The sequence below is a fragment of the Eschrichtius robustus genome, chromosome 5, assembly GCF_028021215.1.
Source record: "Eschrichtius robustus isolate mEscRob2 chromosome 5, mEscRob2.pri, whole genome shotgun sequence".
Lineage (NCBI taxonomy): Eukaryota > Metazoa > Chordata > Mammalia > Artiodactyla > Eschrichtiidae > Eschrichtius > Eschrichtius robustus.
The window spans coordinates 78,907,593-78,935,422 of NC_090828.1; the positions used below are offsets into that span (position 1 = coordinate 78,907,593).

The window sequence follows — 27,830 nt, forward strand, 5'->3', positions numbered from 1 at the left end:
CTGGGCTTTCTATCTTGTTCCATTGATTTATGTTTCTGTTTTTGTGCCAGTACCATATTATCTTGATTACTGCAGCTTTGTAGTAGAGTCTGAAGTCAGGGAGTCTGATTCCTCCAGCTCCATTTTTTTCCCTCAAGACTGCTTTGGCTATTCGGGGTCTTTTGTGTCTCCATACAAATTTTAAGATGATTTGTTCTAGCTTCATAAAAAATGCCATTGGTAATTTGATAGGGATTGCATTGAATCTGTAGATTGCTTTGGGTAGTATAGCCATTTTCACAATGTTGATTCTTCCAATCCAAGAACATGGTATATCTCTCCATCTGTTGGTATCATCTTTAATTTCTTTCATCAGTGTCTTATAGTTTTCTGCATACAGGTCTTTTGTCTCCCTAGGTAGGTTTATTCCTAGGTATTTTATTCTTTTTGTTGCAATGGTAAATGGGAGTGTTTCCATAATTTCTCTTTCAGATTTTTCATCATTAGTGTATAGGAATGCAAGAGATTTCTGTGCATTAATTTTGTATCCTGCAACTTTACCATATTCATTAATTAGCTCTAGCAGTTTTCTGGTGGCAGTTTTAGGATTCTCTATGTATAGTATCATATCATCTGCAAACAGTGACAGTTTTACTTCTTCTTTTCCAATTTGTATTCCTTTTATTTCTTTTTCTTCTCTGATTGCCGTGGCTAGGACTTCCAGAACTATGTTGAATAATAGTGGTGAGAGTGGACATCCTTGTCTCGTTCCTGATCTTAGAGGAAATGCTTTCAGTTTTTCACCATTGAGAATGATGTTTGCTGTGGGTTTGTCATATATGGCCTTTATTATGTTGAGGAAAGTTCCCTCTATGCCCACTTTCTGGAGAGTTTTTATCAGAAATGGGTGTTGAATTTTGTCAAAAGCTTTTTCTGCATCTATTGAGATGATCATATGGTTTTTATTCTTCAATTTGTTAATATGGTGTATCACATTGATTGATTTGCATATATTGAAGAATCCTTGCATCCCTGGGATAAATCCCACTTGATCGTGGTGTATGATCCTTTTAATGTGTTGTTGGATTCTGTTTGCTAGTATTTTGTTGAGGATTTTTGCATCTATATTCATCAGTGATTTTGGTCTGTAATTTTCTTTTTTTGTAGTGTCTTTGTCTGGTTTTGGTATTAGGGTGATGGTGGCCTCATAGAATGAGTTTGGGAGTGTTCCTTCCTCTGCAATTTTTTGGAAGAGTTTGAGAAGGATAGGTGTTAGCTCTTCTCTAAATGTTTGATAGAATTCACCTGTGAAGCCATCTGGTCCTGGACTTCTGTTTGTTGGAAGATTTTTAATCACAGTTTCAATTTCATTACTTGTGATTGGTCTGTTCATATTTTCTGCTTCTTCCTGGTTCAGTCTTGGAAGGTTATACCTTTCTAAGAATTTGTCCATTTCTTCCAGGTTGTCCATTTTATTGGCATAAAGTTGCTTGTAGTAGTCTCTTAGGATGCTTTGTATTTCTGCGGTGTCTGTTGTAACTTCTCCTTTTTCATTTCTAATTTTATTGATTTAAGTCCTCTCCCTCTTTTTCTTGATGAGTCTGGCTAATGGCTTATCAATTTTGTTTATCTTCTCAAAGAACCAGCTTTTAGTTTTATTGATCTTTGCTATTGTTTTCTTTGTTTCTATTTCATTTATTTCTGCTCTGATCTTTATGATTTCTTTCCTTCTGCTAACTTTGGGTTTTGTTTGTTCTTCTTTCTCTAGTTCCTTTAGGTGTAAGGTTAGATTGTTTACTTGAGATTTTTCTTGTTTCTTTAGGTAGGCTTGTATAGCTATAAACTTCCCTCTTAGAACTGCTTTTGCTGCATCCCATAGGTTTTGGGTCGTCGTGTTTTCATTGTCATTTGTCTCTAGGTATTTTTTAATTTCCTCTTTGATTTCTTCAGTGATCTCTTGGTTATTTAGTAATGTATTGTTTAGCCTCCATGTGTTTGTGTTTTTTACGTTTTTTTCCCTGTAATTCATTTCTAGTCTCATAGCGTTGTGGTCAGAAAAGATGCTTGATATGGTTTCAGTTTTCTTAAATTTACTGAGGCTTGATTTGTGACCCAAGATGTGATCTATCCTGGAGATGTTCCGTGCACACTTAAGAAGAACGTGTAATCTGCTGTTTTTGGATGGAATGTCCTATAAATATCAATTAAATCTATCTGGTCTATTGTGTCATTTAAAGCTTCTGTTTCCTTATTTATTTTCATTTTAGATGATCTGTCCATTGGTGTAAGTGAGGTGTTAAAGTCCCCCACTGTTATTGTGCTACTGTCAGTTTCCTCTTTTATAGCTGTTAGCAGTTGTCTTATGTATTGAGGTGCTCCTATGTTGGGTGCATATATATTTATAATTGTTATATCTTCTTCTTGGATTGATCCCTTGATCATTATGTAGTGTCCTTCCTTGTCTCTTGTAACATTCTTTATTTTAAAGTCTATTTTATCTGATATGAGTATAGCTACTCCAGCTTTCTTTTGATTTCCATTTGCATGGAATATCTTTTTCCATCCCCTCACTTTCAGTCTGTATGTGTCCCTAGGTCTGAAGTGGGTCTCTTGTAGACAGCATATATATGGGTCTTGTTTTTGTATCCATTCAGCAAACCCGTGTCTTTTGGCTGGAGCATTTAATGCATTCACGTTTAAGGTAATTATCGATATGTATGTTCCTATGACCATTTTCTTAATTGTTTTGGGTTTGTTTTTGTAGGTTCTTTTCTTCTCTTGTGTTTCCCACTTAGAGAAGTTCCTTTAACATTTGTTGTAGAGCTGGTTTGGTGGTGCTGAATTCTCTTAGCTTTTGCTTGTCTGTAAAGCTTTTGATTTCTCCATCAAATCTAAATGAGATCCTTGCCGGGTAGAGTAATCTTGGTTGTAGGTTCTTCCCTTTCATCACTTTAAGTATATCATGCCACTCCCTTCTGGCTTGTAGAGTGTCTGCTGAGAAATCAGCTGTTAACCTTATGGGATTCCCTTGTATGTTATTTGTCGTTTTTCCCTTGCTGCTTTCAATAATTTTTCTTTGTCTTTAGTTTTTGCCACTTTGATTACTATGTGTTTCGGCGTGCTTCTCCTTGGGTTTATCCTGTATGGGACTCTCTTCGCTTCCTGGACTTGGGTGGCTATTTCCTTTCCCATGTTAGGGAAGTTTTCGACTATAATCTCTTCAAATATTTTCTCTGGTCCTTTCTCTCTCTCTTCTCCTTCTGGGACCCCTATAATGCGAATGTTGTTGCGTTTAATGTTGTCCCAGAGGTCTCTTAGGCTGTCTTTATTTCTTTTCATTCTTTTGTCTTTATTCTGTTCCACAGCAGTGAATTCCACCATTCTGTCTTCCAGGTCACTTATCTGTTCTTCTGCCTCAGTTATTCTGCTATTGAGTCCTTCTAGTGTATTTTTCATTTCAGTTATTGTGTTGTTCATTTTTGTTAGTTTGTTCTTTAATTCTTCTAGATCTTTGTTAAATATTTCTTGCATCGTCTCGATCCTTGCCTCAATTCTTTTTCCGAGGTCCTGGATCATCTTCACTATCATTATTCTGAATTCTTTTTTTGGAAAGTTTCCTATCTCCACTCCATTTAGTTGTTTTTCTGGGGTTTTATCTTGTTCCTTCATCTGGTACATAGCCCTCTGCCTTTCATTTTGTCTGTCTTTCTGTGAATGTGGTTTTTGTTCCACAGGCTGCAGAACTGTAGTTCTTCTTCCTTCTGTGTCTGCCCTCTGGTAGATCTAAGAGGCTTGTGCAAGTTTTCTCCACTGATTCTTTCTGCAGTCTTCAATCTGTTTTAAGCCCATTCAGTGAAATATTTTAGTTTAGATGTTGTATCTTCAGTTCTAGGTATTCCATTTTTTAAAATAGATCTTTATTGGACTATAATTGCTTCACAATACTGTGTTAGTTTCTGTTGTACACCAAAGTGAATCAGCCATATGCATACATATGTCCCCACATCCCCTCCTTCTTGAGTCTCCCTCCCATCCTCCCTATCCCATGCGTCTAGGTCATCACAAAGCACCGAGCTGATCTCCCTGTGCTATGCTGTTGCTTCCCACTAGCTAACTATTTTACATTCGGTAGTGTATGTATGTCGATGCTACTCTCACTTCGCCCCAGCTTCCCCCCCACCCCGTGTCCTCAAGTCCATTCTCTATGTCTACGTCTTTATTCATGCCCTGCAGGTTCATCAATACCTTTTTTTTTTTTTTAGATTCCATATATATGCATTAGCATATGGTATTTGTTTTCCTCTTTCTGACTTACTTCACTCTGTGTGATAGACTCTAGGTCCATCCACGTCACTACAAATAACTCAGTTTCGTTTCTTTTTTATGGCTGAGTAATATTCCACTGTATATATGTGCCACATCTTACTTATCCATTCATCTGTCGATGGACATTTAGGTTGGTTCCATGTCTTGTCTGTTGTAAATAGTGCTGCAGTGAACACTGTGGTACATGTCTCTTTTTGAATTATGGTTTTTAAGGTATATTATTCTATTTTTATAGTTTCTATTTTTCTGCTGGGCACTCATCATCTGTTTACTTATTATGACCATCGTTCGCTTTAAGTTCTTGAAAAAAATATATAATACCTGCTTTCAAGTACTTTTTTGCTAATTCTACCATTTGGATTATGCTGTCTTTCGTATTGATTATTTTTATCTTGATTGTGGGACACTTTTTTGCACATCAAGTGTTTTTTTATATTATGCTGGTCACTCCTTATTCTTTGTAAGGAGGTTAGATTATGTTGTCTTCCTTTAAAAGAGCATTGAATTTTGTTCTGTCAGGTAGTTATATTATTGGAGAATCTTTTAGGTTTTTGTCTGGCTTGGTTTTCTTTGTGAGGTAGGCCTATTTCAAAATTATACTAAATTCTCGGGTACCTTTACTCCTAAGGTGTTTTAGCCTTTTGGGGGTTTCAACTGATAGCCTGAAATGTTCTCTCTACTTTAGTTGGGTGGAATATTAGTCTGCTTGGGCTGCCATAGCAAAATACCATAGACTAGGTAGCCAAGTAACAGAAATTTGCTTTCTCACAGTTCTGGCAACTGGAAGTCCAAGGTCAAGGTCCCAGCAGGGTTGGTGTCTGGTGAGGTCTCTCCCCTTGGGTTGCAGATGGCTGCATTCTCACTGTGTCCTCACATGACCTCGTCTTTGTGCATGTGAGGAAAGACAGTGAGCTCTCTGGTGTCTCTTCTTATGAGGACACTAATTCTCTTGGATCAGGGCTTCGACCTTATGACCTCATTTAACCTGAATTACTTCTTTAGCGTCTAGTCTCCAACTACAGCAATGCTGGGGGTTAGAGCTTCAAGGTGTGAATTTTGTGGGGACACAGACATTCAGTCCGTAACAGTCAGGAACTTCAAAAGACTCCTTGCATTTCACAACCTTTCAGCCTCATAGTAGGTGATCTGTGCTAGACCTCATAGAGCCTCACCCTGTGTGGATGTGGGTGTGGGTGTGTATAGCATAGCCCTTGGCCAACGAGGACCCACGATTAAATCCCTGTGCTCAGAAATCTGCTCTCTGTTTCCTAGCTGCTTTATTTGGGCTAGTCCTCCTTGTGTTGGGACAGGAAAGCGTTCCCAGGCAGAACACTGGGGCCATCGAGAGGCTCACTTCATATTTCCCTTCCCTCAAAGATCTCAGATGTGCACCACTTGTTATTCATTTCCTGAACACAGTTGCTTTGTATATTTTGGCCAGTTTTATCCTTGTTTTCGGTAGAATAGCAAATCTGGTACCAGATATTCTGCCATGGTTGAAAGCAGACCAGTCATGAGTTTTTATTTTCAAACATAGTAGGAGAAGCTTTAAAGATCTCTTTTGGGCCTTCTTGTTTTTTACAGTTAATATTTTTTTTTTATTACTGAAGAAGCCTATTTTATTAAAAGTTTTATGGGTAGACTTGGACTTCCCTGGTTGCGCAGTGGTTAAGAATCCTCCTGCCAATGCTGGGGACACGGGTTCAAACCCTGGTCGGGGAAGATCCCACATGCCACAGAGCAACTAAGCCCGTGCACCACAACTACTGAGCCTGCACTCAAGAGCCTACGAGCCACAACTACTGAAGCCCACATGCCTAGAGCCCGTGCTCCGCAACAAGAGAAGCCTGCGCACTGCAACGAAGAGTAGCTCCCGCGCACCGCAACGAAGAGTAGCTCCCGCTCACCGCAACTAGAGAAAGCCCGCACAGCAAGGAAGACCCAATGCAGCCAAAAATAAAATATAAATAAATAAGTTTATTTAAAAAAAAAAAAGTTTTATGTGTAGACTTGAATTCTTTTTAATGCTGTGTGTTGAACATAATGGACTTTGTAGAGGGTGACTCTTTTGTTCGTTATAGGTATTGATGGACTGATTCTTTATGATATTGTTAGAATCTTTCTGAAGTATTTTCACTGTGTATTTGAAGCTCTCTATATACAGTAATCAAAACCTGGTGAGAAATATAACTTACACCCACCAAACCCGGGAAATTTAGCATTAGGCCCCAGGAGGGCTCTTTTAACTCTCTCCCCCTCTATGAATTTGACATAGGATAATGTGAGATACGGCCCCAACACTGGGCAAAGTGACATGCTATAAAAGCATGTTTCCTTAATTATAATATTTAAAATTTTTCCAGGAGTTTAAAATACTCCTAAGTACATAATTTAACTGTTATTTCGTTCACTTGAAAAATGAAATCCTTTTTGGCAGGCCATTATAAAATCTTTAGATTTTATACTTTTTGAAAAGAGTAATTGTGAGTCCTATATTTGTAGAAAGTAAACTATGCTGGATAGAGTATTTAAATCAGGATTTTTCCATTTTCTATAAGAATTACATCAAGTAAAAAAAATTCTGTTTAGATATTTTTGAAATTGTTGGAAGGGTTTTGAGGGGTATTGAAAAGGCTTCACATTTAATTATGTATCACATGGCCAAAATGGAAAAAGCAATCATTAAAAGTTGAGTTCTAGCAGAAATAGGTAGGTTATTGGATGGTCCAAAATCAGACTCATTTGCATGTGGGGGGTGAGCATGAGTGGGTGTGAGTGTGTGTATTTGTACTCATACACATGTGTACTGGCAAAATTTGGTAATTGATGATGTTGGCTTCTCAGATCAGAGAGGAAAGGATAGATTCTTAGATGTTGGAACTACTGAAAGTAATTTATAAAAATACTTTTCTATCCCTGCCTCACTCCATGTGCCAAATGAAATTTCAGAAAGACTAAGGATTTGCCTGTAAATGAGAAATAATATATATACAGAAAAATATATGGGTGAATATTTCATCTCAGGTAGTTATAACATTGCTAAATGACATTAAAAAAAAAAATCAATCTGTACAGTAAAAACAAAACCCCATCCATTATAAGCAGAGAGAAGAGTTGAGCATTAAGCTGGCAAGTCATATGTAATATTTGTGATTTGCTCTTCAGACTCAAGGTAAAAAGTTAGTCACCTATATATCACTGTACAAGAAGTCCTTTGCCTCCCTCTCAGGCATTCCCTTCTGCACTTACCCTGTCTGCCTGTTGAAATTCCCAGAGGTATTGTCATTCCTCTTTAGTAAACAAGCAGAGAACTGGAACCTCCCTCTTAAGCCCCCTAGTGCTGTTGCCTTTTGTTGCCACATGGTGTTGCTATTGAAGCTTGATCCTCTGCAGCCCCTTGATGTCTGCTCAGCGGTGAAGCTCTTAACTGGTCCAGAAGTTTACACAGACTTCACTGGGGGCACATGGGGCCTCTTAAAGGCTATTAGAGTTCATGTAATCAGAAGTTCTGCTATTGTTTCCCACTTTACAGCCATTGTATCAGGGTTATAGGATATGAAGGAGCAATGAGCATCATTCATTCATTCATTCAACAAATATTTACTCAGCACCTGCTATGTGCACCGAATACTGTTTTATGAATTGGAAGTAATAATAGTGAACAAAACAAAACAAAAAATTCCTGCCATAATGCAGTCTACATTCCTTCTGAGGATTGGGTGGAGGAAGAGTAACAGTGGCAGAGACAGACAGTAGATAAGATTAAGTGTTTATGCTATGACACATTTACAGAAAGGCCTATGCATGAAGTCCTGACCTCTTTTAATTATTTTGTATTTATTCTATATGGGACATCAATATGAATGGTAACAGTAAGTGTATCAAAGAAGAGAGGCTGAGTACTTGATGTATTTAAAATTATAGTTTGCTGATGACTTCTCACTAGCATGTATAGGCACTTTGTGGTCACACTATATATAGTGGTGCATCATGCAGCTATTAAAAATGTTAGTATAGACATATATTTATGAACATGGAGAGATGTTTATTATAAGTGGAAATGCAGGTTAGGAAATGATATTTAGTATGATCACAGTATCTTATCTGATTGGTAAATTAGGGAATAACTGGCCTTACTGATGCCCTTTGTCAGCATAGGAGCTAGCTAGTCTTTCCACAGCCATTGAGTGATTTCTTCATGGAATAAGTTGTGCAGGGGCTCACCCCTGAGGGAGAGCTCTTTTTCTGTCTAGTGCTAACACGTCCACCTCTGGGGCTGTTAGCAAGCCCATTTGTCCAGCACACCTAAAGCTTCTATTAGTAATGACAGTGATATTTTATTCTTTGTTTTGTTTCTCAACTTGTTCATTTGCAGGGAAGTGGTTATCAGTTTTTGGGTGCTCTCTTTGGACACCTTATACTTACAAGCCTATTTTATTTAGTTTTACACATATTTTTATTATTTTTCCATATACTTATATAGGAAGAAGTCTGGGAAAATATGCATCATAGTTTTCCAAGAGGTTTGTAGAATTAGATTTTTGCTTTCTTTTTTTTTCTTGTCTGTACTTTTGAATTCACTGGAGTTATTAGATATGTAATTAAGAAATAGTTAAACATTTTAAGCCTCTGAAAAATATAGCCTGTTCTGACTTTCCCTGTAGAAGAGTTAGTCATCTTTGTACAAGGGAAGAAGCTGGACCTGAGTAGATATGTTTCCGCCTACAGAACTTGGTGCTTGAGTCTAGAACTTATGGTAGGCAAAAATATATTACTTTTCTAAAGTCTCTGACTTGTCATTTCATCACATGTCAGAATAATTGCCTTTTATCCTTAAATTGTGTTAGGCAATTTGCATGATTTTTAAAAGTTTGTTACAGCATTTAATTGAGATCAACTGGATTCTGTATTTTTCTTTCCTAGTTGCAAAGTATAGCTGTTTGCTGATAAGCCTGTTTATTTTTTTGGTTTCTTTTACTATTCCTTGCCTTTAAAAAAGGAACTACTCTAGACTCCTACCATCCTTCCTGCTTATCATAGTGATAATAGTACCCTTATATGTATATAGTACCCAGGTTTGTCTGTATTTGAAATTTTAAGATATATTTATTAAAAGGGGAAAAGACATAAAGAAAATGTTTCTAAAGTGCTAGTTTTTATATCCCCACTTCTCTATACTAGTAGAAAAAAATTGTATTGTCTCTCTTGATATTGAAATTGTAAAAGAGTAAACATGCTACATAATTAAATTATTATAGTTTGCCCATGCTTTTTTTTTAAATTTTTTTTTTATTTTTGGCTGTGTTGGGTCTTCGTTTCTGTGCGAGGGCTTTCTCTAGTTGTGGCAGGTGGGGGCCACTCTTCATCGCAATGCGCGGGCCTCTCACTATCGCGGCCTCTCTTGTTGCGGAGCACAGGCTCCAGACGCGCAGTCTCAGTAGTTGTGGCTCACGGGCCCAGCTGCTCCGCGGCATGTGGGATCTTCCCAGACCAGGGCTTGAACCCGTGTCCCCTGCATTAGCAGGCAGATTCTCAACCACTGCGCCACCAGGGAAGCCCTGCCCATGCTTTTTAAAAATTTACATTTTAATTTTTATTTTGATCATGAAATATTTCAGACCACAAAAAAAGATACTGGGAATAAAATAAAGAATTTCTGCATACTCACTTTGCAACTTAATAAATAAAACTTTACAAATACAATTAAGTCCCTGTGTACATCGTTTTAATTCCCCATCCACCTCCAGTTTGGTGTTTATCATTCTTGTGCGTATGTTAATATATTTACTGTCTGTATATGTATAGCTAAAGAATATAGCATACTTTTAAATGTTTTTTTAAAACAAAGTTTTAATTTTATATGAAACATTCATATATTGCTAGTAAGAATGTAAAATGATACAGCTGCTTTGGAAAACTGTTTGCCATTTCCTAAAAAAATTGAACAGAGTTACCATACAACTCAGCAGTTCTCCTAGGTATATGCCAAAGAGATATGAAAACATATATCCACGCAAAAACTTGTACACAGATGTTCATAGCAGCACTGCATTATTCAAACTTAGCCAAAAAAAACACAAAGAAAACCCCACCCAAATGTTCATCAGCTGGTGAACGGATAAATAAAATGAGGTATATCTGTAGAATGAAATATTATTCAATATTGTAAAAAGAAATGAAGTACTGATACATGCTTCAACATGGATGAGCCTTGAAAACATTATACTAAGTAAAAGAAGCCAGTTACAAAAGACTGTATATTATATGATTTCATTTATATGTAAAGTCCAAAAAATGTATAGAAACAAAGTAGATTAGTGGTTGTCTAGGGGGAGAATGGGCTGTGATTTCCCATGGTTAGGGATTTATTTTTAGGATGATGAAAATGTTCTAAAATTAGATAGTGGTGATAGTTGCACAATTCTGTGAATATACTAAAAACATTGAATTGTACACTTTAAATGGTGAATTGTATTGGGATGTGCATTATATCTCAGTTTAGCTGTTTTAAAAGTTCATGTGAATGTTATATATACTATTAGCTTTTTAAACTCAGCATAAGCCAAACAAATCATCATTTTGAGATTTATAGATTTTTGGACAGTTCAGTTCTTTATAACTGATTTTCACATTCTATTGTATGAATTTACTGTATTTTCTTAATCCATTTTCCTTTTTGCTCTTAAAAAAATGCTTCAGTGAACAGTTCACTCCATGTTTCCATATATTGTAACACATTTTTAAGGCTTTCTTTGAAATAAGAATTTGGTAGAATTATTGATCATTTGAAATTTATTTAGTATTTAATTATTTAGAAGACATTTTATTGGTGTACCTCAGCACATTTAATTATATAACTTAAAATTGAAATTAGTAAAAGTACTCATTGTCTGAAATCTTTCTGTGCAACTTTTATATTTGGCAAAAGAAAAGGTAAGACTTCTTAATCTTAACTGCTGTGCCTTTCTTGGTATTTTTATTTTATTTTATTTTACTGTAGTTTAACTGAAGTATAGTTAATGTAAAATATTGTTTGTTTCAGGAGTACTACATAGTGATTTGACATTTGGGTGCATTATGAAATGATCACCATAATAATAAGTCTAGTAACCATCTGTGCCCATATAAGGTTATTACAGCATTATTAACCGTATTCCTAATCCTGTATTTTTATCTCTGTGGCTTATTTATTTTAAAACTGAAGTTTTAAAATATTCCCCTCATCTATTCCCCCCCCCACCCTGCCAAATCCCTCCCTTCTGACAACCACCCATTTGTTGAGTCTGTTTCGATTTGTTTCATTTTGTTTTGTTTTTTAGATTCTACGTTTGAGTGAGTTCATGCAGTATTTGTCTCTTTGAGTTATTTCACTTAGCATAATATTCTTTATATCCATCCATGTTGTCACAAATGGCAATTTCATTTTTTTCATTTTTTTGGAATATTACTGAGTAATATTCCATTACATACATGTATATACACACACCACATCTTCTTAATCCATTCTTCTTTTGCTGGGCGCTTTGATTGCTTCCATGTCTTGGCTCTTATAAATAATGCTGCAGTGAACATTGAAGTGCATATATCTTTTAGAATTATTGTTTTTATTTTCTTTGGGTAAATACCCAGAGTGAAATTGCTGGATCACATGGCAGTACTATTTTTAATTTTTTGAGGAACCTCCATACCATTTTCCATAGTGGCTCACCAATTTACAGTTTCACCAGCAGTTCATTAGAGTTCACGTTTCTCCACATCCTTGCCAACACATGTTATTTGTTGTCTTTTTCATGATAGTCATTCTGATAAGTGCGAGGTGGTATCTCATTGTGGTTTCGATATGCACTTCCCTGGTGATTAGTGATGTTGAGCATCTTTTCATGTGTCTGTTGGCCATCTGTAAGTCTTCTTTGGAAAAATGTCTGTTCATTTCCTCTGCTCATTTTTTAAATTGAGTTGATGGCTTTTTTCGATGTTGAGTTGTATGAGTTCTTGATGTATTTTGGATATCCCTTATCAGATATATCATTTGCAAATATCTTCTCCCATTCAGTAGGTGGCGTTTTTGTTTTGTTGATAGTTTCCGTCACTGTGCCAAATCTTTTTAAATTTGATGTAGTCCCATTTGTTTATTTTTGCTTTTGTTTCCCTTGCCTGAAGAGACATATCCAAAGAAGACTACTGAGACTGATGTCAGAGAGCATACTGCTTATGTTTTCTTCTAGGAGTTTTACGGTTTCAAGTCTTAACATTTAGGTCTTTAATGCATTTTGACTTTATTTTTGTATATGGTATGAGAAAGTAGTCCAGTTTGATTCTTTTGCATGTAGCTCTCCAGTTTTCCCAACACCATTTATTGAAGAATTTATTTCCCCATTATATATTCTTGCCTCCTTTGTCATGGATTCATTGATCATATAAGTGTGTTGTTCATTTCTTGGCTCTTTATTCTGTTCCATTGATCCATGTGTCTATTTTATGTCAGGACCATACTGTTTTGATTACTGTAGCTTTTTAGCAATTTGAAGTCAGCTAGTGTGATATTTCCAGCTTTGCTCTTCTTTCTCAAGGTTATTTTGGCTATTTGGGGTCTTTGTGGTTATGTACAAATTTTAGAATTATTTGCTTTAGTTCTGTGAAAAATGCCATTGGTATTTTGATAAGGATTGCATTGAATCTGTAAATTGTCTTGGGTAGTATGGTCATTTTAACAATATTCTTCCAGTCCAAGAACACAGGACATCTTTCCATTTGTTTGTGTTGTTTTCAACTTCTTTCTTCAGTGTCTTGTAGTTTTCTAACTATGGGTCTTTTACCTCATTGGTCAGATTTATTCCTAGGAATTGTATTCTTCTTAATGCAATTGTAAGTGGGATTATTTTCTTAATTTTTCTTTCTGATAGTTTGTTGTTAATGTATAGAAAAGCAACATATAGTATATCATTTGCAAACAGTGACAGTTTTATTTCTTCCTTTCTAATTTGGATTCCCTTTATTTCTTTTTCTTGTCTGATTGCTGTGGGTAGGACTTCCAATACTCTGCTGAATAAAACTGGCAAGAGTGGGCATCCTTGTCTTGTTTCTGATCTTAGGAGAAATACTTCCAGCTTTTCACCATTGAGTATGAGGTTGGCTCTGGGTTTGTCATATATGGTCTTTATTACTTTGAGGTATGTTTCCTCTATACCCACTTTATTGAGTGTTTTTATCACAAATGGATTTTGAATTTTGTCAAAAGCTGTTTCTATTAAGATGCTCATATGATTTTTATTCTTCACTTTGTTAATGTGGTGTATCGCATTGATTGATTTGTGGATGTTGAACCATCCTTACATCACTGGGATAAATCCCACTTGATTGTGGTGTATGATCCTTTTACTGTATTGTGGAATTTGGTTTGCTAATATGTTTTTGAGGATTTTTGCATCTATACTTATCAGTGATATTGGCCTATAATTTTCTTTTTTTGTGTGATTTCTTTGTCTGGTGTTGATATCAGGATGATGCTGGCCTGGTAGAATGAGTTTGGAAGCATTCGTTCCTCTTCAGTTTTTTGAAATAGTTTGAGAAGAGTAGATGTTAACTCTTCATTAAATGTTTGATAGATTCACCTGTGAAGCCCTCTGGTCCTGGACTTTGGTACTTTGGTTTCTTGGAGGGTGTTTTTGTTTGTTTGAATTACTGATTCAATTTTATTACTGGTAATTGGTCTGTTCATGTTTTCTTTTTCTTTCTGATTCAGTCCTGGGAGATTGTACATTCTAGGAATTTATCCATTTTTCCTAGGTTGCCCCTTTTACTGGCATGCAGTTGTTCATAGTAATTTCTTATGATCCTTTGTATTTCTGCATTGTCAGTCATAACTTCTCTTTTATGTCTGATTTTACTTATTTGGGCCCTCTCTTTTTTTCTTGTTGAGTTTGTCTAAAGTTTTATCAATTTTATTCATCTTTTCAAAGAACTAGCTCTGAGTTTCATTGATCTTTTCTATTGTTTTTTTAGTCTCTCTTTCATTTATTTCTGCTCTGGTCTTTATTTTCTTTCTTCTCTTAACCTTTGCGTTTTGTTGGTTCTTCTTTTTCTAGTTCCTTTAGGTGTAAGTTTAGGTTGTTTATTTGAGAGTTTTCTTGTTTCCTGAGCCTGGCTTCTGTTGCTCTAAACTTCCCTCTTAGAACAGCTTTTGCTGTGTCCCAAAGATTTTGGATCATTATGTTTCCAGTTTCATTTGTCTCCAGGTACTTTTTTATTTTTTCTTTGATTTTTTTTCAGTGGCTCATGGTTATTTAGTAACATATTGTTTAGCCTCCATGTGTTTGTGTTCTTTGCAGTTTTTTTCTTGTAGTTGATTTCTAGTCTCATACCATTGTGGTCAGAGAAAGATGCTTGGTATTATTTCATTCTTAAATTTATTGAGAGTTGTTCTGTGACCTAGCATATGATCTCTCCTGGAGAATGTTCCATGTGTACTTGAAAAGAATGTGTATTTTGCTGTTTTTGGATGAAATGTTGTATATATGTTTGCTCCATCTGCTCTGTTGTGTCATTTAGGCCAGTGTTCCCTTATTGATTTTCTGTCTGGATGATCTGTCCGTTGATGTAAATGGGGTGATAAAGTCCCTTACTATTATTATATTACTGTCAATATTTCCATTTATGTTTGTCAATATTTGCTTTATGTATTTAGGTGCTTGAATGTTGTGTGCGTAATTTACAATTGTTTATCTTCTTGTTGGATTGATCCCTCTATCATTATGTAATGTCCATCTTTGTCTCTTGTTACAGTCTGTTTTTTTTTTTTTAATTAATTAATTTATTTTTGACTGTGTTGTGTCTTCGTTTCTGTGCGAGGGCTTTGTCTAGTTGTGGCAAGCGGGAGCCACTCTTCATCGCGGTGCGCGTGCCTCTCACTATTGCGGCCTCTCCTGTTGCGGAGCGCAGGCTCCAGACGCGCAGGCTCAGTAATTGTGGCTCACGGGCCCAGTTGCTCCGCGGCATGTGGGATCTTCCCAGACCAGGGCTCGAACCCGTGTCCCCTGCATTAGCAGGCAGATTCTCAACCACTGCGCCACCAGGGAAGCCCTACAGTCTGTTTTAAAGTCTGTTTTATCTGATATACATATTGCTACCCCAGCTTTCTTTTTGTTTCCATTTGCATGGAACACATACCTTTTTCCATCCACTCTCAGTTGGTGCGTATCTTTCGATCTAAAGTGAGTTGCTTGTATGCAACATGTATATACAAGTCTTGTTTATTTATTCTGCCACCCTATGTCTTTTGATTGGAGCATTTAGTCAATTTGCATTTAAAGTAATTATTGATAGGTTTGTACTTACTGCCATTTTGTGAATTGTTTCTGGTTGTTATTGTAGTTCTTTTTTGTTCTTTTTTCCTTTGATCTCTTGTGATTTGGTGACCATCTTAAGTGTTACATTTGGATTCTTTTCTCTTTTTTGTATGTGTATCTATTGTAGGTTTTGGGGTTTTTTTTTTAGTAAATCTATTTATTTATTTTTGGCTGCGTTGGGTCTACATTGCTGCGCACAGGCTTTCTCTAGTTGCGGTGAGTGGGGACTATCCTTCATTGTGGTGCGCAGGCTTCTCATTGCGGTGGCTTCTCTTGTTGTGGAGTACAGACTCTAGGTGCATGGGCTTCAGTAGTTGTGGCATGCGGGCTTCAGTAGTTGTGTCATGCAGACTCAGTAGTTGTGGCACACAGGCTCAGTAGTTGTGGCTCGCAGGCTCTAGAGCACAGGCTCTGTAGTTGTGGCGCATGGGCTTAGTTGCTCAGCGGCACGTGGGATCTTCCTGGACCAGGGCTCGAACCCATGTCCCCTGCATTGGCAGGCAGATTCTTAACCACTGCACCACTGGGGAAGTCCTTATTGTAGGTTTTTGATTTGTGGTTAGCATGAAGTTTATGAATATCAACATATAGATATATATCAAGACATATACACATATATATAATCATATATATATTTTTTGACTTGATGACTTCTTTTTTTATTAACTTATTTTATTTATATATTTGGCTGCATTGGGTCTTTGTTGCTCTGCACAGGCTTTCTCTAGTTGAGGCAAGCGGGGGCTACTCTTTGTTGCGGTGCGCGGGTTTCTCATCGCTTTGGCTTCTCGTTGCAGAGCACGGGCTCTAGGCATGTGGGCTTCAGTAGTTGCAGCACACGGGCTTAGTTGCTCCGCAGCATGTGGGATCTTCCAGGACCAGGGCTGGAACCCATGTCCCTTTCATTGGCAGGTGGATTCTTAACCACTGTGCCACCAGGGAAGTCCCGACTTGATGACTTCTTAAGTTCAAAAACATTCTAACCACCTTACATTTCCCTACACACACGTTTAATTTTTTTATGTCATATTTTACAATTTTTCATTTTTTGTATCCCTTAATTACTCTTGTGGTTATAGATGAATTTACTGTTTTTGTCTTTTAACCTCCTACCAGCTTTGTAGGTAGTTAATCTACTACCTTTACTGTATATTTGCTTTTACCAGTGAGATTTTTCCTTTCATAATTTTCGTATTTCTAGTTGTGGTCTTTTCTGCTTAGAGAAGTCTCTTTAACATTTCTTGTAAAGCCAGCTTAGTGGTGCTGAACTCTTAGCTTTTGTTCGTTTGTGAAACTCATCTCTCCTTCAAATCTGAGTGATACCTTTGCTGGCTAGAGTATTCTTGTTTGTAGGTTTTTTCCTTTAATCACTTTGAACATATTGTGCCATGTTCTTCTGGCCTGTAGAGTTTCTGCCAAAAAGTCAGCTAATGGTCTTACAGGAGTTCCTTGTATGTAACTGGTTGCTTTTCTCTTGCTGCTTTTATGTCTTTCTTGGTATTTATTGTTATGCAAGACATCCTTATTTTTGTGTGTGCTTATCTCTTATAGAAAAGGCCACAAATGAGTACAACACTGCAGAAGATTGGAGTCTTATTATGGACATATGTGACAAAGTTGGAAGCACTCCTAATGGGTAAGATGCCCAGTCATGGCCAGTGAATGTCTAGGAGCTTAATAATCTGTGTCTCTTATCCTGATGTAACTTTGGAAGGAAAATGGGATTTTTACTATTTCCTTTTGGGGGATAAAAGTAAAGACATGCTGGTGGCTGGATTTATGTGGTTAACCTCATCCTGAAAGAACAAATGAAAAGAATTGACCAAAAACTTGAAATATTAAAATGCATAATTAAAGCCTTGTTACAGTAGGGACACATCTTAACAATGAATAGACTTAATGATTTAGGGAATTCCCCTGTGACTTAGACATGTTTAATAATGAAGTAGATAAATATAATAACATAATACATATGTACTAAAAAGACCTTTCAATAATGAATAGGTAAATGTAATAAATCATAATGAAAAAATGAATATAAATAATGGTGCTTTGGGGATGGAATGGGGCAGTCAAGCTGAACTGATTATACGTTAGAAGTTTAGAAGACTGATGAAAGCATTTGTTTTAACATTACAGCTTTTCAAAGTGCATTCATGCATGTTTATACTTAAATCTTTTGAGACTATATATCTTGCTAGTTTTTTTCCCCACAACATAAGAATTTGCTGTGTGAAAGCTCAGTCTGTCTTGAAGAAATGAAAAGGTAATTTATATGATATTGTTTTCTTGTGTTGACTGACCTTTTTTGAAATGATTTGGCTCTTCATTTTTGATTTTGGAATGTACAACCTTTGCAACAAGTTTTCTTTTTCTTTTTCTTCTTTTTTTTTTTAAAGTTCTACAAGTCTATGAGCAAAACATTATGTAAGATCATTTTATAGATTTAGTCCTTTAATGAAGTGATGTTTGCAGGTGTATACATAAGGTATTCTGCTACCAAATAACTTTAAATTTAAAAGTAAATGTTTGAATTGAAATTCTGAACACTTAACCTTCATTTTTTTAGAGCAAAAGATTGCCTAAAAGCCATAATGAAAAGGGTAAATCATAAGGTTCCTCATGTTGCTCTGCAGGCATTAACTGTAAGTGAAAGTCATGTTATTATTTGACCCAAATTTTAAATGTGTATTTATTTCAGTTAAGTAAGATAATACCTCAACATTTGTATATTGATTTTTATTTTAATTAATAGCTTCTTGGGGCTTGTGTGGCAAACTGTGGAAAGATATTTCATTTAGAAGTATGTTCCCGTGATTTTGCAACAGAAGTACGTGCTGTGATCAAAAATAAGGTAAATTTTAAAAAGAGAAGAAATTTAAGTCATTAAAAAATACATGTGCTGTGTTATTTTAACTATATAAAGCATTAATAGAGTTGTATAGTAAGGGAAATCATTTTAGATAGTTTTGAAATGAAAAAAACTTTGTCCTAAAATTTGTTGTTTGCATTTGTAGCACCAAAAACTGTTTTCCTCCCCAAAGCATATATATTAGTGATAATAGCTGATTTTTATTGAGGGTTAGCAGTCACTGCTTTAAGCATTTTATGTATGCTACCTTGTTTAAAGCTTTTAACAACCCTTAGAAGTTAGATTCCCTTATCATTCCTATTTTACAGATGCAGAAACAGACTTAAGAGAAGTTAAGTAACTTGTCTAAGGTTATGCAGCTACTAAGTGGCATAGCTGGTGTTCAGATCCAGGTTTCTGTGACTTCAGAGTCCAAACTAACTACCATTCTGTCCTGATTCCCATTAGAGATGGTGAGCAAAGGGGCCCTTTATTTTAGAGCAGGGTGGAGAGGGTCTTCTTTTTTTTTTTTTTTTTTTTTTTTTTTTTTTAAATTTTTTATTTATTTATTTATTTATTTATTTGTGGCTGTGTTGGGTCTTCGTTTCTGTGTGAGGGCTTTCTCTAGTTGCGGCGAGTGGGGGCCACTCTTCATCGCGGTGCGCGGGCCTCTCACTGTCTTGGCCTCTCTTGTTGCGGAGCACAGGCTCCAGACGCGCAGGCTCAGTAGTTGTGGCTCACGGGCCTAGTCGCTCCGCGGCATGTGGGATCTTCCCAGACCAGGGCTCGAGCCTGTGTCCCCTGCATTGGCAGGCAGATTCTCAACCACTGCGCCACCAGGGAAGCCCGGAGAGGGTCTTCTTGATGGGGTTGTTATTAATTTATTTCTGTTAGAAGCTCTGAAGCACAATTCTCATGCTATTAGTGGCAAAAATATCAGAATTTTAGTTTAGTTGATATAAAAAGCTTAATCTAATATTGAGAATATTAAGAAAACATAAAAGAAATAACCTCTGAATATAATAGATTCATTGTCATTGTATAAGACATAAACATTGATGTTCAAAAAGGGTAATTTTCCAAGAAACAACTATATATTAAAATGTAAATAAGCATTTATCAAGTGCTCATTTAGGCTAAGGATTGCTAGATTTTGTTGATGTTCATAAAATTAGAGAATTTTGGTGGTAATTCTCTTTGTTAAATAATTCAAGTACTTATTTTAACAATTTTTTTTCTTTGCCTTTTCTTTAAAAGGCTCATCCTAAAGTATGTGAAAAACTGAAATCTTTAATGGTGGAGTGGTCAGAAGAATTTCAGAAGGACCCTCAGTTTAGTCTGATATCTGCAACTATTAAATCTATGAAAGAAGAAGGAATTACTTTTCCTTCAGCAGGTTCTCAGGTAAGAGATCATTCAGACTCATGGTTGACCCTATAGTATTTTGAAGGTATATACCTTGGGTAAAAGCTGGGCAAGGTTTATCTTAGTCATCGTTGCTCACCTGCACTCTACGTGAATCTATCTAGCGTAGTGCCTTATATTGAGTAGACATTGTAATTGTCAAGTGAATTACTTCTACAAATGAGAACTTTGAGAAGTGAGTCATCCATAAATAATCTGTTTAATGCTGCTCTGAATGTAGAGTCATGCAAAAGGCATAGATGTGTGAGAGAGCCCTTATGTTCAAGAAATTTATAGTCAATTTGGAGGGTAACTATATACATGTGAAAAATAACTAATTATAAGTGACAAATATGGATGAGGGATACACAAGCTAGATGCCAGGAGGGAGAGGTTAACTACAGATTGGGATGGTGAAGAAGGTGAAGAGTAGAATTTTTAGGCTAGAATGTATTTCAATATGTAGAGTGGAGTAAAGAGGTCATCAAGGAAGGAATGACATGAACCAGTTCATGGACTTGAGAAAGCTCAAGACCTGTTTGTTGAAGAGTGAATATGCCTGGAGTGAATGGTGTAGTTTACATATAAGATGGGGTGAACTGTAAGTTGAGAAATTTATTTGGGGATGTAGGGGGTAGCTTTAGTAGGACAGGGGTGGAAGCAGGGATGATGAGTCACAGAGTAGGTTGTTTATTTTAGTCTGTGGGAGAAAAACACCGTGTCTTGGCTTTTGCTCTCTGTGCCTTTTGTTTTCCAGGATGTGGGCTAGGCAAAGAGACTAAGAGAAGTACTGTATATTTTTTTTAAATTTTGGACTGTAGACTGAAGACACAAAAAGAACCTTTATAGCTGACCAGGCCTAAGGGTTCAAGGTAGAATTTTGAGATAAAAACCTTATAAGTAATAAAAGGCTAGCATTTTCCTGCTCTGTCCTTTCTGCAGGTCATTCTCAAAAATCTGTGTTAAAGAACTGGTTGATGGTTCAGAATCCTGGACATCTCTGTCTTTCATGCCTTTAAGTTTAACCATGGCCTTCCTTAGTCCTCTGCTATGCCTGAAGAACCACCACCATTCAAACACAATGAGTAGTAAAAGGGGGCTTAACGTGTATGCCTAGAGCTGCACCTGTTGTCCGCAGCCTCCCTCCTCTTCTCTTCAGTCATTATCGTGGCTTCTTGCTTCTCCTGCTCGCGTAGCCCTGCGCCTCTAGCGGTGTAGCACCTCTCACTGAATGAGAGACCTGGGACCACTGAGATCAGGAAGTGCAATCAGGAAAGATTCATATTTAAGTACTTTCTGTATGCCAGGTTCTGTGTCAGATACTAAGATTTATGCAAAATGTAAGCCAGTTCGTGCCCTTTGTGATTTTTTAATGTTTTCTTGAAAATTCTGATGTTCTGTTTTAGTGCTTGAAAACAACTACTTAAAATTATCACAAAGACCTTCACTTTTTTTTTTTTTTTTTTAAGACTTATTTATTTTATTGATTGATTGATTGCTACGCTGGGTCCTCGCCTCTGTGCTAGGGCCCCCCCGCAAGCCGCAGCAAGCGGGGGCCACTCTTCATCGCGGTGCGCAGGCCTCCCACCACCGCGGCCTCTCCCGCTGCGGAGCACAGGCTCCAGACGCGCAGGCCCAGCAGTCGTGGCCCACGGGCCCAGCCGCTCCGCAGCATGTGGGATCCTCCCAGACCAGGGCCCGAACCCACGTCCCCCGCACTAGCAGGCAGACTCCCAACCACTGCGCCACCAGGGAAGCCCAGACCTTCACTTTTAAGTGGACTCATTAGTTACATCAGTTTTTTTTTTAAATTAGCATGAGCAAGTAATCATAGAACTTGTGTTTTCCTTGAAAAGGTAGTTGTGTTCATTTTACTCATACATTACAGACTGTCTCAGTTGCTGCCAAGAATGGTACATCATCGAACAAAAACAAAGAAGATGAAGATATAGCTAAAGGTAAAGAAGGGATCAAGCACGTGTAATTTAGTGTTGCTAATCTAAAAACTAGTGGAGTCTGAAAAGTAAGAGAAACAGTTGACGTGATATAAGATTAATTGAACTCATAATCGTTGTCAGTAACATGTATTTAATGTCCTACCTTTGACGAGATTACATTTCACCTTTTCTTTAATGCCAGAGTTATGAGTCAAGCATAGAAATATGTTCATGACTTGTCCTATATGGAAAGCTACCCATATTATAATGTCACAATCTGTTTGCTGTAAAAATAATAGCTGCTGTATATGACAGACTGTGATAATAAGGAATGAGCAAAAACTTATTTTAAAAAATGTCATGGTTCTCTGCCCTGTCCCCTCTCCCCTTCCTGCCCCCACAAAAGCTAATTGTTTAGCATTTAACTGGACAAATAAAATATTCGCTTGATTTATTCTTATTAAATAGCACATTATGTAATATTTCTTATTAAAGTTTTAAAAAATCAGAATTAATTCTGGCTGTCTTGTTTTTTGCATGTTAATTTTTCAAACTAGCTATTGAATTATCATTGCAAGAGCAGAAGCAGCAGCACACAGAAACAAAATCCTTATATCCATCTGCAGAAATTCAGTCAAATAATAAAGTTGCAAGGAAAGTGAGAGCTTTATATGATTTTGAAGCTGTTGAGGACAATGAACTCACCTTTAAACATGGTGAAATTATTATTGTTTTGGATGACAGGTATGTTTTAAATATTTCTAGAATATTTTGAAGTTATTAAGTATAATACCCTTAATTTAGAATGCTGGATATTCAGCTTTTGACTTTGGTGTATTTAAATCATACTAGAACCTTTTCTACCTTAGTTATTTTTTTCTCAAATTAGACTGGGTAGTGTGAGTTTCTTATTCTTTTGTTAAATTTGGTAATAAAGTATTCTTTAGATCTTGGATTAAAAATGTATTAAATAATATTGTTTATTATCACAATTGGGAAACAGAAATATTCAGTCATCTGAATGCATTTATGTTAGGAGTTGTATATACTAAAATTACTGGCAAAAAAAAACTTTAGGAAGAGATATAGCTATATTACCTTTGATCAGTGCAACCAAAAACTGTACTCAGCTCCTCCGCAATTCTTAGTCTGCTACTGCCTCTCCCTCGCAATTTCTCTATCACTTAAAGTTGTAATAAAGAATAGATCTGTCTGTATTGGGCCTAAGTCTATCTTACTTTGCTTTTAAAAGAAGTTGATGAAATTTAGCAAGAGTGAGACCTAATAGCTTGTTGCTATGAAGAGAGATTGCAAATGTATTTGGTATCCATTATAAATAACTTAGTAAGGATACATTAGTATATTTTTAAATGGGTAGATACACAAAATCATTTTACTTTGCTACAGTAAATATTTATTGAGAAAATGTTATGTAAATAAACCTTGTTTATAATAAAAAAGTGAATGAGGGCACAGTTCTTTTCTTCATAAAACCTAGAATAAAGTAAGGGAGTTAAAGTTAGAGGTAATTAGGTGGGATGCAGATTGTGAATGCCATAAGAGGTAACGTTGGGGTCCAGAAAAAAGCAGAATCACACCTGGTACAAGCATCTAGGAAAGAAGGCTTATACCCAGGGGGTCTATTTCAGGTGTTTGGAAAGGAATAGACAAAATTATCATTTCCAGATTCTGTGGTTGTCCATATACAAGGTCCAAGAGAATCAATGATCAAACCATTAAAACTGATAAGAAAGAGTTCATCATGTTGTTGGATATAAGCTCAGTATACAAAAATCAGTGGTATGCTTTAATCACAACTATTTAGAAAACGTAGTAGAAAAAAATGTCATTCTCAGTAGTCACAAAAATTATAAATGATCGAGGAATAAATAAACCTAACAAAGGTACATAAGGACTTTATGGAAAAAATTATAAAATTCTTTGAAAGATACAAAGGAATATAAATATATGTAATATATTTATGTAAATATAAATGGAGAGAGATACCATGTTTATGGTGAAGAAACCTTAATATTTTAAAGATTTAATTTTTCCAATGTTAATGCATAAACAGTGCATTTCCAATTAAAAGCCCAATAAGACTTTTTTTTAGAGAACTTGAAAACATTTTAATTTTAACATTAATATGGAAATGTGAAGGTATACAGTAACATAGAGAAGGTACTTTCCCTGCCAAGTATCAAGGCATATTAACAAGCTGTAGTAAATAAATACATAGACTGTTGCAACAGGATGGAATCCAAAATTAGGCTCATGAACAGATAGCAGCTTGCTGTTTGAAAGATAGGCTATCATAAATCAGTAGAAAAATTGGTGTACTATTAAGTAAATTTTGCTGGGATGAATGGTTTTTTATGCAGTATAAATAAAATTTGATTCAGCTTCACACAGTACATAAAATTTCATTCCAAATAAATTAAAGACCTAAACGTGGGAGAGGGATATAAAGGAAAACCTGAAACTATTAAACAAGTATATAGGAGAATAGGAGTTAAAGGATAGAGAAAGATTTCTTTTTAAAAAAAAGTATAGGGATTTCCCTGGTGGTGCAGTGGATAAGACTCCACGCTCCCGATACAGGGGTTCGACCCCTGGTCAGGGAACTAGATCCCACATGCATGCCGCAACTAAGAGTTCATATGCCACAACTAAGGAGCCCACCTGCCACAACTGAGGAGCCCATGTGTCACAACTAAAGGAGCCCACCTGCTGCAACTAAGACCCAGCACAACCAGATAAATGAATATTTTAAAAAATTTTAAAAAATTAAAAAGTGTAAACCATAAAAGGTTGCTAAATTTGATTATAGAAACAGAAAACAACATGCAATAAAAGAAAACCGTAAGCATATGTTAAAAGACAGTGACAGTTTGAGAGAAGGTATTTGCATAATGCAGACAAACAAATGCTATTCAGAATACGTACAGAACTCCTACATATCCATGAAAAGAGACAAGTGACCCAGTGGGAAACGAAAAGTGGACAGAAGGTATGAACGAGCAGTTTACAGAAGAGGCATTTTGGATGCTCAGAAGTACAGATGAGCACAGCAGTGAGAGATGATTTCTCCTGTGTGACATCATGTGTTGATTGGACAGTTAACACGCATGAGGAGAAATGACATTCTCACACACTGCTGAGGGAAAGGAGGATGGTGAATTGCCACAACCACTTTAGGGAACATTTGGCAATACTACTAATGTGTTCTGTGGCCCTGCAAGTCCATGTCTGTGAATAAGCTAGAGAATTGTTGCATGTGCACCCTAAAATCTAGAATGATTATGGCCCCAATTTTCATAAGGGTGAAAGACTGGAAATAACCTAAATGTCCACCTGTATGGGGATGGATAAATCAACTATGCCATGTTTGTGTGATGGATCTTTAAAAGGAATAAGCAAGAGCTGAAAGTATTGACATAAAATTTTAAAGATCTATAATGACTAGCATTTATATCTGTAGAGCTGGCTATAGATATCTATAGGTATATAGATATCTATAGATATATAGATATTGATATCTATAGAGTTTACTATATAGATATTTATATCTATAGAGTTTACTATATAGATATTTATATCTATAGAGTTTACTATATAGATATAGTAAAAGAATAAAAAATACACTTGAAGGAAGGTGACATACCAACTTGATAGTGGTGGTATGAAGGATGGATGTGAGTTTGGGACTTGGGGATGTTGATAAAGGAAACTTCAGTGTTATTTATAATGTTTTGGTTTTTTATAAGGCCCAGAATCAAATACGACCAATTGCTGATTGGTTCTAAATTTAAGTATGGGAGTATGGATGTTTATTTTATTTGTGTTTTTTTATAGTTCCTATTAAGTTTAAGAAGAACTGCATTTAAATATAGTGGGATTTGAGCTGGTATTTTCAAAGTAGGCTAAATTTAATTTTTATCTTAATTATTCTTGACATTAGTGTACTGAAATGTAGAGTAACAAGTGACATTTTTCTACTGTATTTTCAGTGATGCCAATTGGTGGAAAGGAGAAAATCACAGAGGAATAGGACTCTTCCCATCTAATTTTGTAACAACTAATTTAAACATAGAACCTGAGGCAGGTAAGTTAAGTCTGAGGGAAGGTTAAACCTATTGAAGTTTTTTTTAACTTGAATTTTGTGGTTCAGTTTGAAGTATAAAGTAGATTGGCATTTAACTCTTGTTTTAAATCATTTATTTATAAGCAATACAGTTTAACCTACTCCTTACCAAATTAAGGCGTTAACTTATCCCAGGTCAATTCCAAGAGTTATTTCCTTATCACTATATTTTAAATCCTTTGAGAGCTAATGTACGGAGGTACATTTAAGGCATAAAATAAGCTGTGCCTCACCATGTAAATATTTAAATCAATGTAATTATGGTTTAAGAGGCAGTATGTGTTTGTTCAGTACAAAAAAATATTTGTTTTATTCATCACTGAAGCACAGTATCAAAGCGGGCAGGGGGTGGGGTGGTGGTTGGGAGAACTGGTTGACAAGCGCTGAGTGTGATTACAGGGGTTAGGAGTACGCCTAAGTTTTAGACTTTTCCTCGCCTTGATTTGATCCTAGCGAACTCAGAACAATAACAAAGTCATGTAATCAAGACAGTAGGTCCCTAGTTCAGATCTTCTGAACTTCACTCAGTTTTGTAGCCATAGACCGTACCCCTCAGCTGCTGCCAACCATACAGAGAAAGCTTCCATTTGTTAGGCAGGCAGGGAGTTGGGAGGAGCTGAGTGTAAAGAATAGCTGATGCTAATACTAATGATGGTGAGGATCAAAAATAGAATTGCTCAGTGGTGTTTAAGCACTCATTTGTCAGGTGTTCCGCCAAATCTTTTGCTTGCACTATTTCGTTTAATGTTCATAAGTCTGTGAGTAGGTACTTTTGTTACCTCATTTTACAGATAAGGAAACTGATGCTGAGGTTATGTGGCTAGTAGGTTACAGCCAGGATACTAAAGTCAGCCAGTCTGCCATTAGAATGTACTTGTACTAACTGACTCACTGCTGGACATACTGCTTCTAATGTTTATAGTTCTAGAGAAAGAACTTAAATTGAAAGCTCTCTTTACTGTGTTTAACATCATCTTTGTATGGGTAGGGTGATGCATTCAATTAAAATGAAGTTGAGAGAGATGAATACTGAGTGCTCTGCCACTATTTATACTTTTTATTCCTCTAGTCTGACTCTCTAAGTAGGTATGAAAATTGGAGACACTAGTTTTAATAACTTGACAGACCAGGGAATCCTATACTATGGTGATTTCCCCTTGGCATAGGCTAGAGAGATTGAGCTGCAGTTTTAAAAGGAAAAAATATTTGGGGTTTTCAGTAAGTCCTCATGTTATGTTGAGCTCTCCTTCTTAGGGCGTATTTGAAAGTTAGCCAAATATTTGAAATAACTGTTGGGACTTAAAAGTTCTTTGGTTATATAAATTTTGATTATAATTTTTTTACTAAAATTTACTTTATTAAAATATAGTACATTATAGCAGTACTCCAGTGAGCACTTAAATAGTTTTTTGTATATGTATGTTTGTAAGTTATTTTTCAGCCTTCTTTTTCCTATGAAAAGTTTTTGTTTTGTGTCGCTTTAACCGTTATCAAAGTTAGGTTGAAATCAAGTCTATTTTTTGTACATATAGAAAATAATTTTTTATAGCAAGGAAAGAGTGTAGAAGGAGTTCATAGATTTAACTCTGAAATTAGCTAACTAGATAATACTCTGTCTACTCTCTTATATATATATATTCACCCTAGTGATAACACTCAGTTTTCAGGAAAGTGCCTGTAATGACAGTTCCCATGAATATTGCTTACTTGTTCCTCTAGAATGTAAGTTCCATCAGGGCAGGGATTCTTGTCTGCTTTATTCGCTGGTGTATTTCCAATGCCTAGAACAATGCCTGGCACGTAGTAAGGGCTAAATAAATGGTTGTGGCATGAATGAGTGAACG

At 36.1% G+C, this 27,830-nt stretch overlaps 1 protein-coding gene across 2 annotated transcripts in view; it reads left to right on the forward strand.

The window, feature by feature from the left end:
• STAM2 (signal transducing adaptor molecule 2) overlaps positions 1–27,830 on the forward strand; it is a 58,014-nt gene that overhangs the window by 12,520 nt on the left and 17,664 nt on the right. For both annotated transcript variants that reach the window (XM_068545115.1, XM_068545114.1), the window contains exons 2-8: positions 17,202–17,286; positions 18,220–18,295; positions 18,406–18,504; positions 19,759–19,905; positions 21,794–21,863; positions 22,400–22,586; positions 25,853–25,947. In XM_068545115.1, the coding sequence (XP_068401216.1) occupies positions 17,202–17,286; positions 18,220–18,295; positions 18,406–18,504; positions 19,759–19,905; positions 21,794–21,863; positions 22,400–22,586; positions 25,853–25,947 (759 nt within the window). The remainder of the gene's footprint in view (positions 1–17,201; positions 17,287–18,219; positions 18,296–18,405; positions 18,505–19,758; positions 19,906–21,793; positions 21,864–22,399; positions 22,587–25,852; positions 25,948–27,830) is intronic.